Raw genomic sequence first — 14,773 nt, 5'->3', positions numbered from 1 at the left:
AATGCCTCTGAGTGGAAATATCTCCACACTCCTCCAAAGAAATCCATCCAATCATGTCCTGTCATCTCTGCTATATCTGTCCAGCTTTAGATGTAATGCTAGCTAAGTTCTGAACCGGCAAATCCAGATTATCCCGAGTTTGGTTCCAATCTGAGGCTGATGCAGAGCAGCGAGAAAAGGACACATGATACATGTGATCATGAGCACAGATAGGATTTACTTGTGTGTTCAAATAAAACAGCTTTTATATATTTGTATGTTATTTTACTCCTATGTTTTTTTATCCAGCTGATGTATTATTATTTTCTGCTCTTCTTCACCCTGTGTTCATTTATAATACAACGTGGTACAGCGTTTTACCTGGAGACCTTCCATCAGTCTCTGTTTGAGCTCTCGCTGCTGTTCTGAATTTAAATTTTTTAAAAGATGGAACCTTTTTTTTTCATTGTAATCAAGTGTTGATGCTCTGATGCCTTTGGAGAGATGTGAGCGAAGGCGTCTCAGAGGTGCAGAGATGCTTTCTGTAAAATATTAATCACAAAATGAAAAGACACGAGGGTCTCCCATATCTGAATAAACATGTCGGGGCTCCATGGAGGTTCTGACAGAAACCACAGAAAGGAAAACACAAACATGCCTTGTGGAAAAACAGTGTCCACCTTCAGTCTATGCTGGTTAGGACTGGATTCTACAGTTCTCCTGTTTAAAAGCACTAACTGATCATTATGCCTAAATGAAAGGCTTTTTTCAGTTTGTTTTTAAAGGGGGACAAAGCTTAGTTTAATACAATGGGGCGTTGGAAAGACTTCAGCAGTTACCTTAGATCAGGGGAGTCAAAGTGGTTCCAAGAAGGGCCGTGTGGCTGCTGGTTTTCTTTCCAACAAAGCAATAGCAAACCAGACACCAGCCATCTCATCAAGTGAGTCCAGTCTGAACATGATGACTTGATGAGCGGTGCTATTGCTTGGTTGGACGGAAAACCTGCAGCCACACGACCCTTCCTGGAACGACTTTGAGACCCCTGCCTTAGATGCATGTTTCCCACATTATATCCAGGAAGGATTTTCAGACCTTCTCCAAATTATAAAGTCCATCAATCTTCAGAGAGACAACTCTTCATTATTGGAAAATACTTCCCAGAAGTGGAAGAGTGTCAACGCAAACAGGGATAAGAGATAAGACCGAAAAGAAATAAAAACTCCATCTCAAACTGCTGGGGCTCACTTAGCAGGTCAAAGGTTAGCCTTCATAAAAATATGGCTTATTGGAAGGGTTGACAAAGAAAGGGTCTCCTTTCTTAAAACAATGTGTGCTTAGGGTTGGAAAGTGGTAAAGATTTCTGGGATGATGTCATATTTGGTTAATGGGTGAGCTCTGGCTTAGGGTGAGGGTCAATGTGAGGTGATCCTCTAACCTTGTCTCTAGAAAAAATACATTTTGTAAATAATAGTTTTTGTTTTTTAACCCATTGTTGTGGATGCTGATGCTGTAGACTGGAAGGATCTCCTGTAGGGGTCTGTATTACAGCAGGTCTGGTGGAGCTTCTGACTGAGAATGTTGTCGTAAGACAGTATGATAAAGAGGATGCTGAGGGCGATCTAAAACCTTTTAGATTTTATGAAGTATTCTCCAAGGTCTCAAGACTTTTTCAGCCTTTTTAGCTCCACTCCTCTTCCTTTGAGCTCTGATAAACATCCCTCTCCACAACCACCACAATGTTCCCATGTGGGAAAGATGATCAGTTTCTACCAAAGATTTTTTTTTTAATTAAGCTGAAAAAGTTCAGTTTAAGTTTAATCTGAGAGCTCCTGCTTCCATAAATTTGACATTACCTGTTATATTTTAAAATCAGGACTTCTGGCTTTTCCTCAGCTGGTCTATCTTCTCTCCAAGTTCAGATGAAAGTCTAGAAAGTTCCCTGTCTGCTGCGTTTCATTAATGTTCAGAGGTACAGAGGCGCCACCGGACAGGTGGAGTGTCTGGCCCAAGGACATGACAGAAATGGACAGAGCTGGGGTTCCAACTAGCAACCCCCTGATGTTTGGTTTGAACCCTCCTACAGTAATCTAGCCCCACAATTACACAAACCTAATGCTTTTTATTTAACTATGGATATATATAAAAAGTGTTTTTGTTGTTGAGAATAGAATTAAATCAAGATCCATAATAAATGTCTAATATGAAAACATTTAACAATAGTCTGCAGAAACACATTAAAAGGAATAAACGGCCTCTTTCTGGTGGGTCGCCTCCTCTGCTTGTCTTTCATCCTCCATCAGATTGTCTGAACTGAAGAGATTTTGCTGTTGCTTCTGTGGGAGGCAGTTGTGTTTCTGTTCTGGCGGTTGTAGTTTAGTGGAAAGCTCTCTGCTCATGCAGCCCATTATTTCTCCCATCATGTGTTCTCACTCTTTCTCCCGTTCTCCGTCTCTTCCTGCAGAACCACACACTGAGCCAGCACGCGCAGTGAGACCGGGGCCCAGTGGGATCCCTCAGCTCAGCCGCGCCCCCGACCCGGAGCCGGCAGGGGACCCACATCTCCACATCACAGCCAATCAAAGTGTCATTTGCTACTCACATGTAAAAGTGTAACGATCGCGCGACTGGGCGCGGCCATTAGGAGCAGCGGGGGGACGGAATATTAATGGGAAATGCTATTAAATAAAGAAAAGGGGAAAGTGGGAGAGGAAAACTGTAAGAGCGACGTGATGGGAGGAGAAGGGTGAACAAAGGTATTGTACGTGCAGTATTTTTTATTGTCCCTTCCAAAACCCCCTCCTCCCACCAGCCACCATCTGACTCATGCTTTTTATTTTATTTTCCAACAAACTGAATAAAAAACAATTTTTTTTATTATACTTTTGGTAGATTGTAGGAAAAGCATCGCTATGTTGTCCCCTCAGTTGCTTCTTGTGTTCATAAGTCCTATTTTTTTTTTAGCTTTTTGCCTTTATTTTCAGTATTTTATTTTTTGCAGTTAGTAGGTACTCGTGCTGTGTTGTGATTGCCAGTCATAAAATTCCTGACCCCGCCCACAAGCAAACTTTCCTTTTTATGATTGTTATATATTTTCTTCCTTTTTGTAATTACTATTAAAAAATTCATGAAAACAAAAATAAAGTGCAGGAAAAAAACGTACAGATCTTTTCTTTCTTTTTCTGCTCTTTTTTTTTATTTGGGATTTCCAGACATGGGGCCTGTAATGGTTACTGTAAAAATAATTATCAATGATTTCAGTGCGTCTGGTCGAAGACCAGTTTTTAAATGTGAATTAACCAGATTGCAATAATCTAGTACAGAAAAAAAAAACAAGAAAACAAATAAAAGAGAAATAAAGAACTTCTGTGTGGTGTCAGCTTATTTACAGAAGCACTTGCTGCTTTCTTTGCAACAATAACTGCAACCTAGGTGTAATCGTGTCTGCAAATGTTGGGAATCTTTCAATTAGGATGATCTCAGCTCCAGGATCTCATCTCTTTGCGAGCTTAACCCGCCTGGTTGACTTTAGAAGTTTTGATCTGGTTTCGAAGATGAAACTAGCTCCGAGAGAGGCTTAAACAGGAAATTAATCCTAAAGCGGTAGAATTAACTGGAATTCCTCTCATCTCTACTCACCACTCTAAGAAGGAAGATGCAGATCATCAAGAATTCACTTCATTTTTCTAACAGAAGATTATAATTTCCATTATATAATCCTTGTTTACATGTATGACAGTAGGACAGAAAACACACTTATGATTCTGAAGACGTCGTTACTCCATGGTGCCACTTCATGATGCAGGTCTAACTGCAGACTTTTTAAATCCTTCACATTCCTCCTCACTCTTCTGTCAGTCAGTTTGTCCTTTTTTACTTTGCTACTTTTTTTTGTAAAACCAGAAAGGATTTAAATATAAATGGTTAAGAAAGGGTTGATGGGACAAAGGGCAGAGTATCACCAAATCTTAGATCAGCACAGCTAAGAGATCATTTTATGCCGCGTAACCCCTAATTGTTTGGAGTAAAAAAAAAGAATGCTTGTTGAGAGATCCTTTAAATAGGCAGCAAAAAACGTATATATATATTTTTTTATAGGTTTTAGGTGCATATTAGTTGTAGGATGCATTTTGGGACATACAATACCACAAGTGTGCTTAAATGACGATAAGAATGCTGCAGAACTTGGGGGGGATCTAAAGAAAATTAAGTTAGGGGACAAAGTCTCTGCTGTCATCAACTGGTGGCTCACTGGTAAAGATCAAATTACCAGATTAACAGGTGTTTTGTAGATGTTGCTAAGTTTATGTCAGGAATACTTTGGAGTTTTCATACCTTAAAGGAATAGTACACCCAAAACATGATTAGCCTTCATTTTCTACTCACCTCCATGCTGAACAACACTCTGGAGTACTTTTTTGATATCTCAAATGCATCTGGAGATCTGGGAGGCTTCTTGCTGTCTGCTGACATTCAAATAATGGAGGTCCATGGCGCCCGAGACAGAAAGGTCCATAAAAGTCCACAAAAACGTGTCAATATTCCTCCATACTGCTCGTCCAATGTAATCCAAGTGTCCTGAGTGGGTAGCATCCAGAATTTACTCGAAACGAAGTCATTTAGAATGTTTTTAGAGCATAAACAGTAGTGTATAGGATTTCCTAATAGCGCCCCCATGCGCGCTCACGATTCTACGGAAGCCGGCAGACCAAACCGGAAGAAAGTGCGCATTCAGCGTCTGGTCTGCCGATAATGCAAGCGTAGAAGAAGAAATGTGCTGTTTACCTGTGCAAAGAAAGAAACAACGAAAGAAAAATGTCTGAGGACTTCAGTGTTGAGGAAGAGCATGAGTTCTTTGCCGAGCTGAATGCGCTGGTTTGGTCTGCCGGCTTCCGTAGAATCGTGAGCGTGCATGGGGGCGCTATTAGGAAATCCTATACACTACTGTTTAGGCTCTAAAAACATTCTAAATGACTTCGTTTCGAGTAAATTCTGGATGCTACCCACTCAGGACACTTGGATTACATTGGACAAGCAGTATGGAGGAATATTGACAAGTTTTTGTGGACTTTTGTGGACCTTTCTGTCTCGGGCGCCATAGACCTCCATTATTTGAATGTCAGCAGACAGCAAGAAGCCTCCCAGATCTCCAGATGCATTGAGATATCAAAAAAGTACTCCAGAGTTTTGTTCAGCATGGGGGTGAGTAGAAAATGAAGGCTAATCATGTTTTGGGTGTACTATTCCTTTAAGAGCAATTCAGTTCAGTTTATTATATAGTGCCACACTCTCATCTCAAGGGACTTTAATAGAACAATTCAACCAGATCGGTCAGTTTTCTAAAGAAAATCAGCTGATTGCATTGATTCGACAGCAATCCCTCACACCATGCATGCATGTAGCAACAGTGGAAAGGAAAAACTCCCTATTAACAGGAATACATCTCCAGCAGAACGAGGCTCAGTGTGACCGGCCATCTGCCGAGGCTGACGGAAGTTGAAGGAGAAAGAAGCACACATAAAATAAAAAGCAGAGATACAAAATGTAACTGTTAACGAACTCCACAGGTGCTCCTGTTCAGGAAAGATAGCAAAGAAGCCGAGCTCCGAGCATTCCCACGTCACAGGATGAACGAGAGCATATATAGTTGGAGATTGAACTAACATATTCCGCAGAATGGGATAAAAGAGATGACGAAGCAGAATAATGAAAAGGGTTCCCTATGTCCTCCAGCAGTCTAGGCATACAGCAGCATAACTATAGAGATAGCTCAGGATAACCTGACCCACTCTAACTGTAAGCTTTATCAAGAAGGAATGTTTTTAGCCTTGCCTTAAAAGTAGACAGCGGCTTTAATGCTGCATTAAAACCTCTAGTTCCAATGGTGTGAAACAGGCACTTCCTGCTTTCATGGTGACTTGTTGAATCGGTGCTCCACTGATTATGGCTTTTCATACTTATTACACATATGCTCAAGTATGAAGGGACCTGCTTAGAGTTGATTAAACTAACTCACAGCAGCCGTTGTGAAACCAAAAACTCGGAATTTCAAACTTTAAGCTAGATCATTTCAGATTTGAGGATTGTGGTCTGAGTTTGTTAAACCTGCTTTGTGAGACGGGCCTCAGGTGATATTGTGTAATCTTTTTTTTTTTAACAGTGTCCTGTCTGGCAATAAGAATAATTGTCTTGATGCCAAAAAGAGCCCAACAGATTTTACTTTCACAAGTGTAACAGTATGGCAATTGCCATATTGCTCCACTTGTTTCATGCATATAAATTGCTTTATTATAATTATGCAGGGAGTTTTACAGTTTATATGGACACTGCAATGTAAATAGAGCAGAAAAACAGAAGAAAAAGGAAAAAAAGAGAAAAGATGAAAGAAAGAGGAGATGGAAAGGAGACAATGACAAAACATTTTCAGTCTGCTTCATCACCTGCAACGAGATGAAAAAAGAGCAGCACAACCGAAAGACATGGTACGAGACATACAATAAAGTAACATCTTGAAACTACCGCTGAAGTAGTATTATATATTGTGTAATCTTAAAGTTTGATTCCCTTATGAAGCTTGTGAGAAAATGTCTTCATGATACACACAACTCAGAGGGAAGTGTATCTTCAGCTTATAGGTTCTCAAACCTCAAAGAATTTGATCCACTATACCTTTTATCTAGAAAGCACAGATGTTTAAATATTTATGTGTCTATTTGTCAGCAAAGGTTGTAGAAAAGCATAGTTAGTCTTATGGATGTGGTGCCCATTCATTTTCCTGTTGTAGATTGACCCTGAGGTTCTGGTGCTTATCAACTGGTGCCTTCTTGCTACGCCTCTGATTAGCAGCAAAGCTCACTCCTCTTTGAGGCAGGACAGCAGAAAATGCAGCCCAAACAAATTGTCTCAATGACTGGAAACAGAGCATAAGGGCATTCCATGAGAATTCAGAGAGGTAGGGCACAATCCTGCACATTGCTCAGGTGGCGTGCAGAAAGTCCACTAGGATTGGAGCTCCACAGCAGTGTAGAGAACTCAAGAGAACCCACCCCCCTTCTTTAAAAAAAATCTTACAAATCACCCCCTTCTTAAATGACCATCCCCCACATACCATCCCCTGTGACATTGTATTACTGAATGTGTAAAATTTCTACTATATGTTTACAGTAATGGCATTAATATTGCCCTTTCAACATATGGCGGGCTTACAAGTAGCCTGAGCAAAATAAATAAAATCAAAGTAGCCTACCATGACTATGAAGCTGCTCCCAGTGGGAAAGTTTTCCTCTGTATTTATCCTTAACTATGTACAGTAGGTGCAGTGACAGCCATGCCAGTCCAGGGACTGACTGCCGTTCTACTGTAAGGATCCTTGGTCAAGGTCAATGACTGGCGTACCTGACATGTAACAACCATACCATGCATATTGTTTTAGGTTAATAGACTATATTAATTAGGTATGTATGCTTAAAAAATAAATATCCATCATCCCCCCCCCCTTTTTTTTTTTTTTTTGCAACTAGAGAACTGTTCACATCCACAAGAATAACATGATGAAACAGAACAAAAACTGTGTTTCCTGTAGGACAGTTTGATTTCTGCAACAAAAAAGTGTCTTTTCTGAGCCGCAGTGCAGCATGTTTGAAAGAAGAAACAGAATCTTACCCAGTCATGCTACTTAGTCGTGTTATCTGTGTTACAGCTCCAATAGCCTGGTAAATTCATGCATTTATTTATTTAGCCTATTTGGATCTAAGGGGCTCTCCCTTAGAGATAGGGTGGGGAGCTTGGTCATTCGGGAGAGGCTCAGTGTAGAGCCGGTTCTCTTCCACATCGAGAGGAGTCAGTTGAGGTGGCTCGGACATCTTCTTCGGACGCCCCCTGGACGCAGAGACTATGTCTCTCGGCTGGCCTGGGAGCGCCCAGGGCTTCCCCCAACAGAGCTGGAGGAGGTGTCTTCGGAGAGGGAAGTCTGGGAGTCTCTGCTTAGTCTGCTGCCCCTGCGACCCGGTTCCGGATAAAGCGGGAGACGACGAGTACGAGTATGAGTGTGTATATATATATATATATATATATATATATATATATATATATATTTCACAGCATATATATTTCCATGTTGAAAATTTTGGCTGATTTTAGCTAACTTTTCCACTTTTAACAATTAAAATAATTTGCAAATGTCCCCAAAATTTACTTTCCAAATAATAAATTACATGTTAAAACTTACCTGAAAGGAAAATACTACATTTATTTTAGGGTAAGCTGGGACTTGAGCCCTAAATGAGCTAATATGGGGGAAGATGATACAAAAAATAAAGGTTTAACAAAAGAAAATCAAGGTAAGTCATGAGGCCAGAGGTTCGTTTTGCCACAGAGGAGTGTCTGGGGGTGAACTGGAGGTAAACCTATTTAAAAAAGGGCAGGGTAGGACGTCTTGTAGGCTTCAGACACCAACAGTGAGGCGGGGAATGATTAGCTGGAGGTTGGGCTGTTACCTGAGATGAGACTCATCAAATCAATCCAAAGATGATTAGTCTGTTGTATCCACCTGATAAAACAGGGAAGCTCTGGGGGAAGAAACTGAATTTTTCTCTCATCTACAAAGGACTATCATTGACTGTATTACTCAGTGGCTGTCCTCGATTCCCTCTGTGAAACCTGGGAATCTAGAGAGGTGGTCTCTCCTCAGCCTCCTGAAGGATCACAGGAACTGCAACTGAACAAATGGAGACCAAGGACTGGTGGAGGAGATTCAAAGAGAGTCTGGTGCTCTGAAGGGAAGGATGATGATGATGGAGAGGATGATGGTGGACTTAATGGCTTTGGAAGTGAAGGTGGCACTGGAAACCAAAGTGAATTTATGACTGCAGTACTGCAAAGGAGCAGATGGGGGTGTAGATGATAATGATGCTGGCTGTATCCATGGTGACGGGAAGATGATGTTGATGCTAAATGAGTATCCTACTCAGAATAGGTATGGAGGTAAAATTCAGTATTAAAAAAAAGGCTGATTCCAATGAGACTATTTCACTTCCATAATGAAGGGGGCTGAGAGATTATCATATAAATAAAATGCAAATAATAATATTGAAAATGTCAATTTCATCTGAGGATTTTCCTCGCTTAAAATTTTTCAGCTTGAATCTGAAGCAATAACAACAAATTCATTGGGAACCTATGAAAATAAAGGTTAAACAAATCCAATTTAAAAAAAAAAGTTTTTATGTTGATATAATGAAACTGATCAAATATTATAATTTGAAATAAAACGGAACCCTTTTTAATTATTAAAAAAGTGCAGTTAATCGAAAATTGCTTGTTTTTTTTTAATGTGTTGCTGTCCACTTTAGAGCTGAAATTAATTTGCAGACTGTCCCTAACGCCACATTTCCCGTTAGTAAAACTCTGTTCATTACATTTTAACCAAATATTATATTTCTGCAGCTAAAGATTTTTAGTCAGGCTAAATATTGAAGCTGCATCGTTATTTGCTCAGAAGTAGGTCTGTGTGTCAGCGGAGCGTTTCCGGGTTTTAGAGCCCAGTCTCTCCATCACCTGCTCCAGCCTGCCTCCTCCTGTAGGCCAGCCCAGCAGCTCCGGAGGCCCGGCCGGACACCGAACCAAACCAGCGCCGATAAGCAGCTCCGGAGGCCCGGACACCGAACCCAACCAGCGCCGATAAGCAGCTCCGGCTCATGCTTGCTCACTGAAAGCCCAAACCTGAGGAGGGATAACGGGTAGCAGCCATGGCGGCGTCGCTTCTCTCGGAGACCGACATCAGGCAGCGGTCCATGGCGGAGGAGGATCCGAACGGGAACGAGCATGGCGCGGCTGCACGCAGCGCGGCGCCTCGCTGGGGGCCGCAGCACGCCGGGGCCCGTCAGCTGGCCCGGCTCTACTCCCCAGGTAAAGGAATGACACCTCCTCTCTCTGTGTTCATGTGGGTGTTGGTCTGAGCGGAGGCCCAAGCAGACAGAGCCCCGGAATCAGCGCTTATAACCGCTGCTGATGGGGATGTCCTGGTGCAGCAACAACAGGGCGGTTAAACGTCTCTGATATGATGAGAAACGTCTGAGCAGTTGGTTCTGGTGGATCTTCTGTAGGGAACAACATTAAGGCCTGCAGTCCACAGCCATGTGGGAGGCTGCAGGTGATCTACAAACATAAACACCTGGTTATTTCTCTTATCTAAGGAAATCATTCCCAGCTCAGCACTGAAATAAAACAAAGCTTTAAATAGCTGCTCACTCTGGGCTGTACAAACAACCACTGGATTAAATTTTAACTTGAAGCAGCCAGTAAATTTGCCCTACATGAAGCCTCTTCAGGCTTTAACACACCTTGACATTTGAGGAAGTTCTTTAGTTAAAGGTCAGATTTATAAATGCAGACTAATTAGATCAATACAACTTTAATATTTGAAAATAAAGTCTGGACTTATAAGTTGCACCTTCACTTCATGATTCTGGTTGCCATCAACAACCGTCCTTGGTTGATCCTGGAAGAGAGCTGACTTCCAGAAAAATTTCAATACTTTGCTTTATTCTTTTCAAAACCTCTTTGGAAGTGTCTTTGGACCTTTTGGACTCAAGTTGTGTCCAAGTTTCTTCTGGTGAAATCTTCTTCAACGTTTTCCAGGCCAAGGAACCCCAAACTGATGGGGAGTTGGAGCGGGGACCCCTAATTATATAGATATATTGTATGAAATGTGTTTTATCAAACTGGCCCTATAGTCACTCTATTATGGAGCAATGCAACGAAAGTAATTTCACTCTGAGATTAATAAACAGGGTTTCCGTGGGTCATTAAAAATCATTAAAAGTCATTAAATTATTGTTTTTTAAATTAAGGCCTTCCTTAATTGGCATTAAAAATTATTGTGGCATTTAAAATGCTTTATTAAAACAATTTTTTTATAAAAACAATTTCGTCTGACATGTTATATCACAATATATTTGCGTGGAACTGCTTCCGGTTGATCGCAAAGCTGTATGTTCAGAAAAGAAGCTTGAGTCGGAGAAAAAGCTAGAGAATGGTAACCTGACAACAGCCAGATGCATGTCTCGCTCCGCCTAGCTCCGCTCACATACATCTGGGAACCCGCCATAGGAATTGCCTTTACTGAAGGCTGGGCCTTATCAAAACTCATGCATATGATTGGATAAGCCACTTGTCTGTCTTCTTTATTGATGTGCTATTTCAACCACTCATACCGAAGCTAACCCGTGACGCTGTGAGAGGAGGAGCCATTTGGTAGATCAAGCTCTTGCCAAATCCGGTCGGGAGAAGGGCGAAAACATCGTTTCCACCAACAAAAGCCTTCAAAGCCGTTCTCTGATGTTCTTTTAATGAAACAATATAAGATAGATTGGACAACACAGAAGAAATAGCAGCATCAATGCTAACGCTTGCTTCCTCAATGCGAGCCGCCATTGTTGTTGGAATCTCACGGTCGCTTCTCCACTCCAGGACACACCCACCCTGCGTCCTGATTGGACAGACCATAAATTCGGTTGGGGAAATCACTTTCAATGAGCGGGTTCCCAGATGTATGTGAGTGGAGCTGGGCGGAGCGAGACATGCATCTGGCTGTTGTCAGCTGCAGGTTAAGAGAATGGGGGGGGGAGCAAATTTCAACAAAAGTGACTGGAAAACGAGGAATTTGGGACATAGCTGCAGCCTGTCGAAGGGTACCTGTTGGTGGTGTTAAAATTATTTCTAAGAGCATTAAAAGAGCAATAAAAAGCATTAAATTTGAGTTATTCATTCCTGTATAAACCCTGTTAAAGTATTTCTTATTCTGATTCCTGGTTGATGGGACAGGTGTTGTGAATGAAACGGTGCCCAGCTTGAAAGAGCTCCTGTGTGTCGCTGAATGTATGCATTGATGACTGAAAGACATCTTCTGCCTCCATTTATCTGTTTACTACAGTGTGTTGAATTCATGTTAATGTGTCATTAAAGACATTTCAATTATTGGAGAAAAAATTGCAGCGGGGAATATAAAAAAAGTATAATCAGCCAAAACTTTCGTGACCCACATGCATTCAACCCCTCCGGACCCCGCGGACCCCCTGTTGAAGACCTCCGCCCTACATTATTGCCTCGGCATGATGCTACCACCCCTTTACTTTGCAGGTGGTAAAGTTTTGCTGGGATTTAAAGCATCATTATGCCAAGGGACAGTAGGTACAGAAGATTTAGCATCATGATCATCAAACTTCTCTCCAGAAGAAGCTGTAGCTATCCAGGTGGGAGAGCTGCAGAGTGCAGACTTCAATGGAGCTTGAAGATGCTAGAGTTATCATCAGTCCATAGTGATGTCCAACTGGCTGCCTGGTAACAGAAACACTGGTGACCCTGTAGATTCTACTGGCTGTTTATCAACCTTTTTCCTAGAGACAGGCCGATACATCGTCCGGCCGATATTTGTGGTTGTTGTTAGCATTTTAAAGTAAATTGTATTTTATTACATGTTACTGGGAAATTTGGTGCAGGTTTAGAGATTGATAGCCAGTATTTAGCAGGAAAAGTTTAGGAACTAGTGCATTAGAGCATCCAGCCTCCCTGCCTTGGAGTCGCCTGAAGCACATACATTACCCCTCCCTCTATTTGCGTGTCATGTTTAGTTTAATTCGTTACTAAATGTTTGTTTTTTGTTTAAAATGAGACGTTTATAATCTTTGATATCATTGTTGTAATTTTATTATGTAAGTAGGGGAAGAAAAAGCAATATCAAGTCTAAGAATCGGCTCAAAAATAACGATATTGGCGATCTGTTAGACTGATGTCAAAATAATCGGTCAGCATCTGTCCATCTGAAATGTTTCACCTCCTAACTTCTGACTGCAGCTGTAGATTTAAAGTCTAATGGATAATTTAGCTGTCTTGCTCCTTATTTTAGCCAACATTAATCCTTATGTTGATGACCCCATCTGTTTTTTTAAGACCTGGATTTATTCTCGCATGGTTCTTCAGACAGCCCTGTCTCTAAAACCCAGAACATTCCGTAGATTGAGTCATTTAGTGAGTACAGATTGACTTCTGGCACCGTGGACGGCAAAGACCTTATCAGAGGAAACCTGTGTTACCAGTTGTGCATCAAGCTGGTTTGTGCCACATTTTGCCTGACCATCTGCCCCGTGTCTCACTTCACTGAGCATTTTAATTGCCTCCAGTTGAGCCCTGCTGGCAACCTGTTGACACTCTCTTTAAAAAGGAGGGGTGATTAGATGAAGGGAAGCGGTGAATTCCTAGCAGTCTTGTTGGATGGTTTTATAAGCTTACGTCAAACCTCTCCATCTTCAATCTGACTAGATGGAGTTTTTTTTTTTTTAAACCTCCATCAGCCCTTTTTCTGAATATGGCTGAGATCAGTTGCTCTATTTTTAGGTGATGACAGAAACTGAGTCACCTTCTCCATTAATGGAATTGGATTTGCACCACTACTCAGTCCAATTACATTAGAGAGATAAGTGTCCGTCTGCCCTGTTGCGGGCAGAGCTGACCAGCAATTACTAGTTTAAATAAAGGACTGGTAGGAAGTAAGAACACCTAGCAACCAGGTACTGGTGTGAAAGCTTTAGGATGATTTGCCACTGCACCTCATGAAGCACACTAGTTGGAGAATGGAGACCATCTATACCTGCCACTTGTGCTAAAAAATATGGATATCTTGATAGATATAATCAATTATAGATCTGATCAGTTTGTTGTACAGTAGAATTGGGCTGCTTAAGGTGGCTGCATGTTGGAGTGGCACTGCTAGCTTGACTCTGATATTCTTTTTTAATGAGAACTTTAATTTCTTTGTTTATGGAGTTTTTTTTTTTCAGATTTTTTTTTTATGGTTCCATTGTCGACTGCTCTGAAACTGGATGGTATTTACTGATAATTATTACTTCTTTCTCCCTTTTTCAATACTTGTTATGATACGTAACAATGGTAACCATAGCCAGTTGGCTTTATCTCACCTGGGAGCAGCTAATTAACATCTCTAAGGCTAAAATAATTCATCAACTTCTTCTGCAAGTACCGTCTAAGTTGAATGCAGAGCAGGCGCAAGGAGATGAGACGGGAACAAGAAATTCAAACTATCTCTTCCATCAATCATCTTGGACAATGTGAGATCTATAGGAAACAAGTTAGAAGAACTCCAAACCCTTGCAAGAACCCAGGCAGAAAATTGGCATTGCAGCATAATGTGTTTTACTGAAACATGGCTGCAGGATCACATCTCAGACTCGAGCGTCTATTTGCCAGGCCTTTTCACCATATGAACAGACAGAGATTTGAAGAAGACTAGGAAATTGGCAGTGCTTGTGAACAACAGGACATATTACTGTAAAGATTCATCATTGCAGCCAAGATATAGAAGTACTGGCAGTTGGTTTCCAACCATGTTATTTGCCCAGAGAGTTTACCAGTGTTCTGTTATTAACTGTGTATATTTCACCTTCTTTCCATGCCGACAGCCAAATGCATTTGTGGCAATAACTGCTGATTTTAAGCATGCCTCACTCTCTGCTACATTCCCAAGGTTCACAGTTTGTCAGCTACCATACCAGAGGAAACTTGCATTGCAGTCCAAAATACTATAATACAGTACATTTGCATAAAACAAGTCCAAAATACTTTGGACTCATTTTATGCAAAAATCAAGGACCCCTCATTTTTAAGTAGGACCTCCTCTTGGAAATCAGATCACAATCTTGTTTTTCTCTGCTCATAGTATAAGCCACTTTATATGAGGCAACCTGCATTAAAAAGAGCTATAAGAAGATGGTCACAGGAAGCT

The 14,773-nt window shown here is 41.2% G+C and overlaps 2 protein-coding genes across 7 annotated transcripts in view; both read left to right on the top strand.

Moving 5' to 3' along the window:
* Positions 1-3,339, top strand: part of znf423 (zinc finger protein 423) — a 165,878-nt gene extending 162,539 nt beyond the window's left edge. For all 6 annotated transcript variants that reach the window (XM_038294000.1, XM_038293999.1, XM_038293998.1 and 3 more), the window contains one exon: positions 2,441-3,339. In XM_038294000.1, coding sequence (XP_038149928.1) covers positions 2,441-2,470 — 30 coding nt within the window. In that variant the 3' untranslated portion in view covers positions 2,471-3,339. The remainder of the gene's footprint in view (positions 1-2,440) is intronic.
* A 6,051-nt stretch (positions 3,340-9,390) lies between these two features.
* Positions 9,391-14,773, top strand: part of si:ch211-212o1.2 (uncharacterized protein LOC492735 homolog) — a 48,587-nt gene continuing 43,204 nt past the window's right edge. Inside the window, exon 1 of the mRNA XM_038293922.1 lies at positions 9,391-9,882. Within this exon, the coding sequence (XP_038149850.1) occupies positions 9,723-9,882 (160 nt within the window). The 5' untranslated portion in view covers positions 9,391-9,722. The remainder of the gene's footprint in view (positions 9,883-14,773) is intronic.

Source organism: Cyprinodon tularosa, unplaced genomic scaffold, assembly GCF_016077235.1.
Source record: "Cyprinodon tularosa strain WSP-4 unplaced genomic scaffold, ASM1607723v1 ctg332, whole genome shotgun sequence".
In the NCBI taxonomy this organism is placed as follows: domain Eukaryota; kingdom Metazoa; phylum Chordata; class Actinopteri; order Cyprinodontiformes; family Cyprinodontidae; genus Cyprinodon; species Cyprinodon tularosa.
This window is presented reverse-complemented; position numbering and strand designations above follow the sequence as displayed.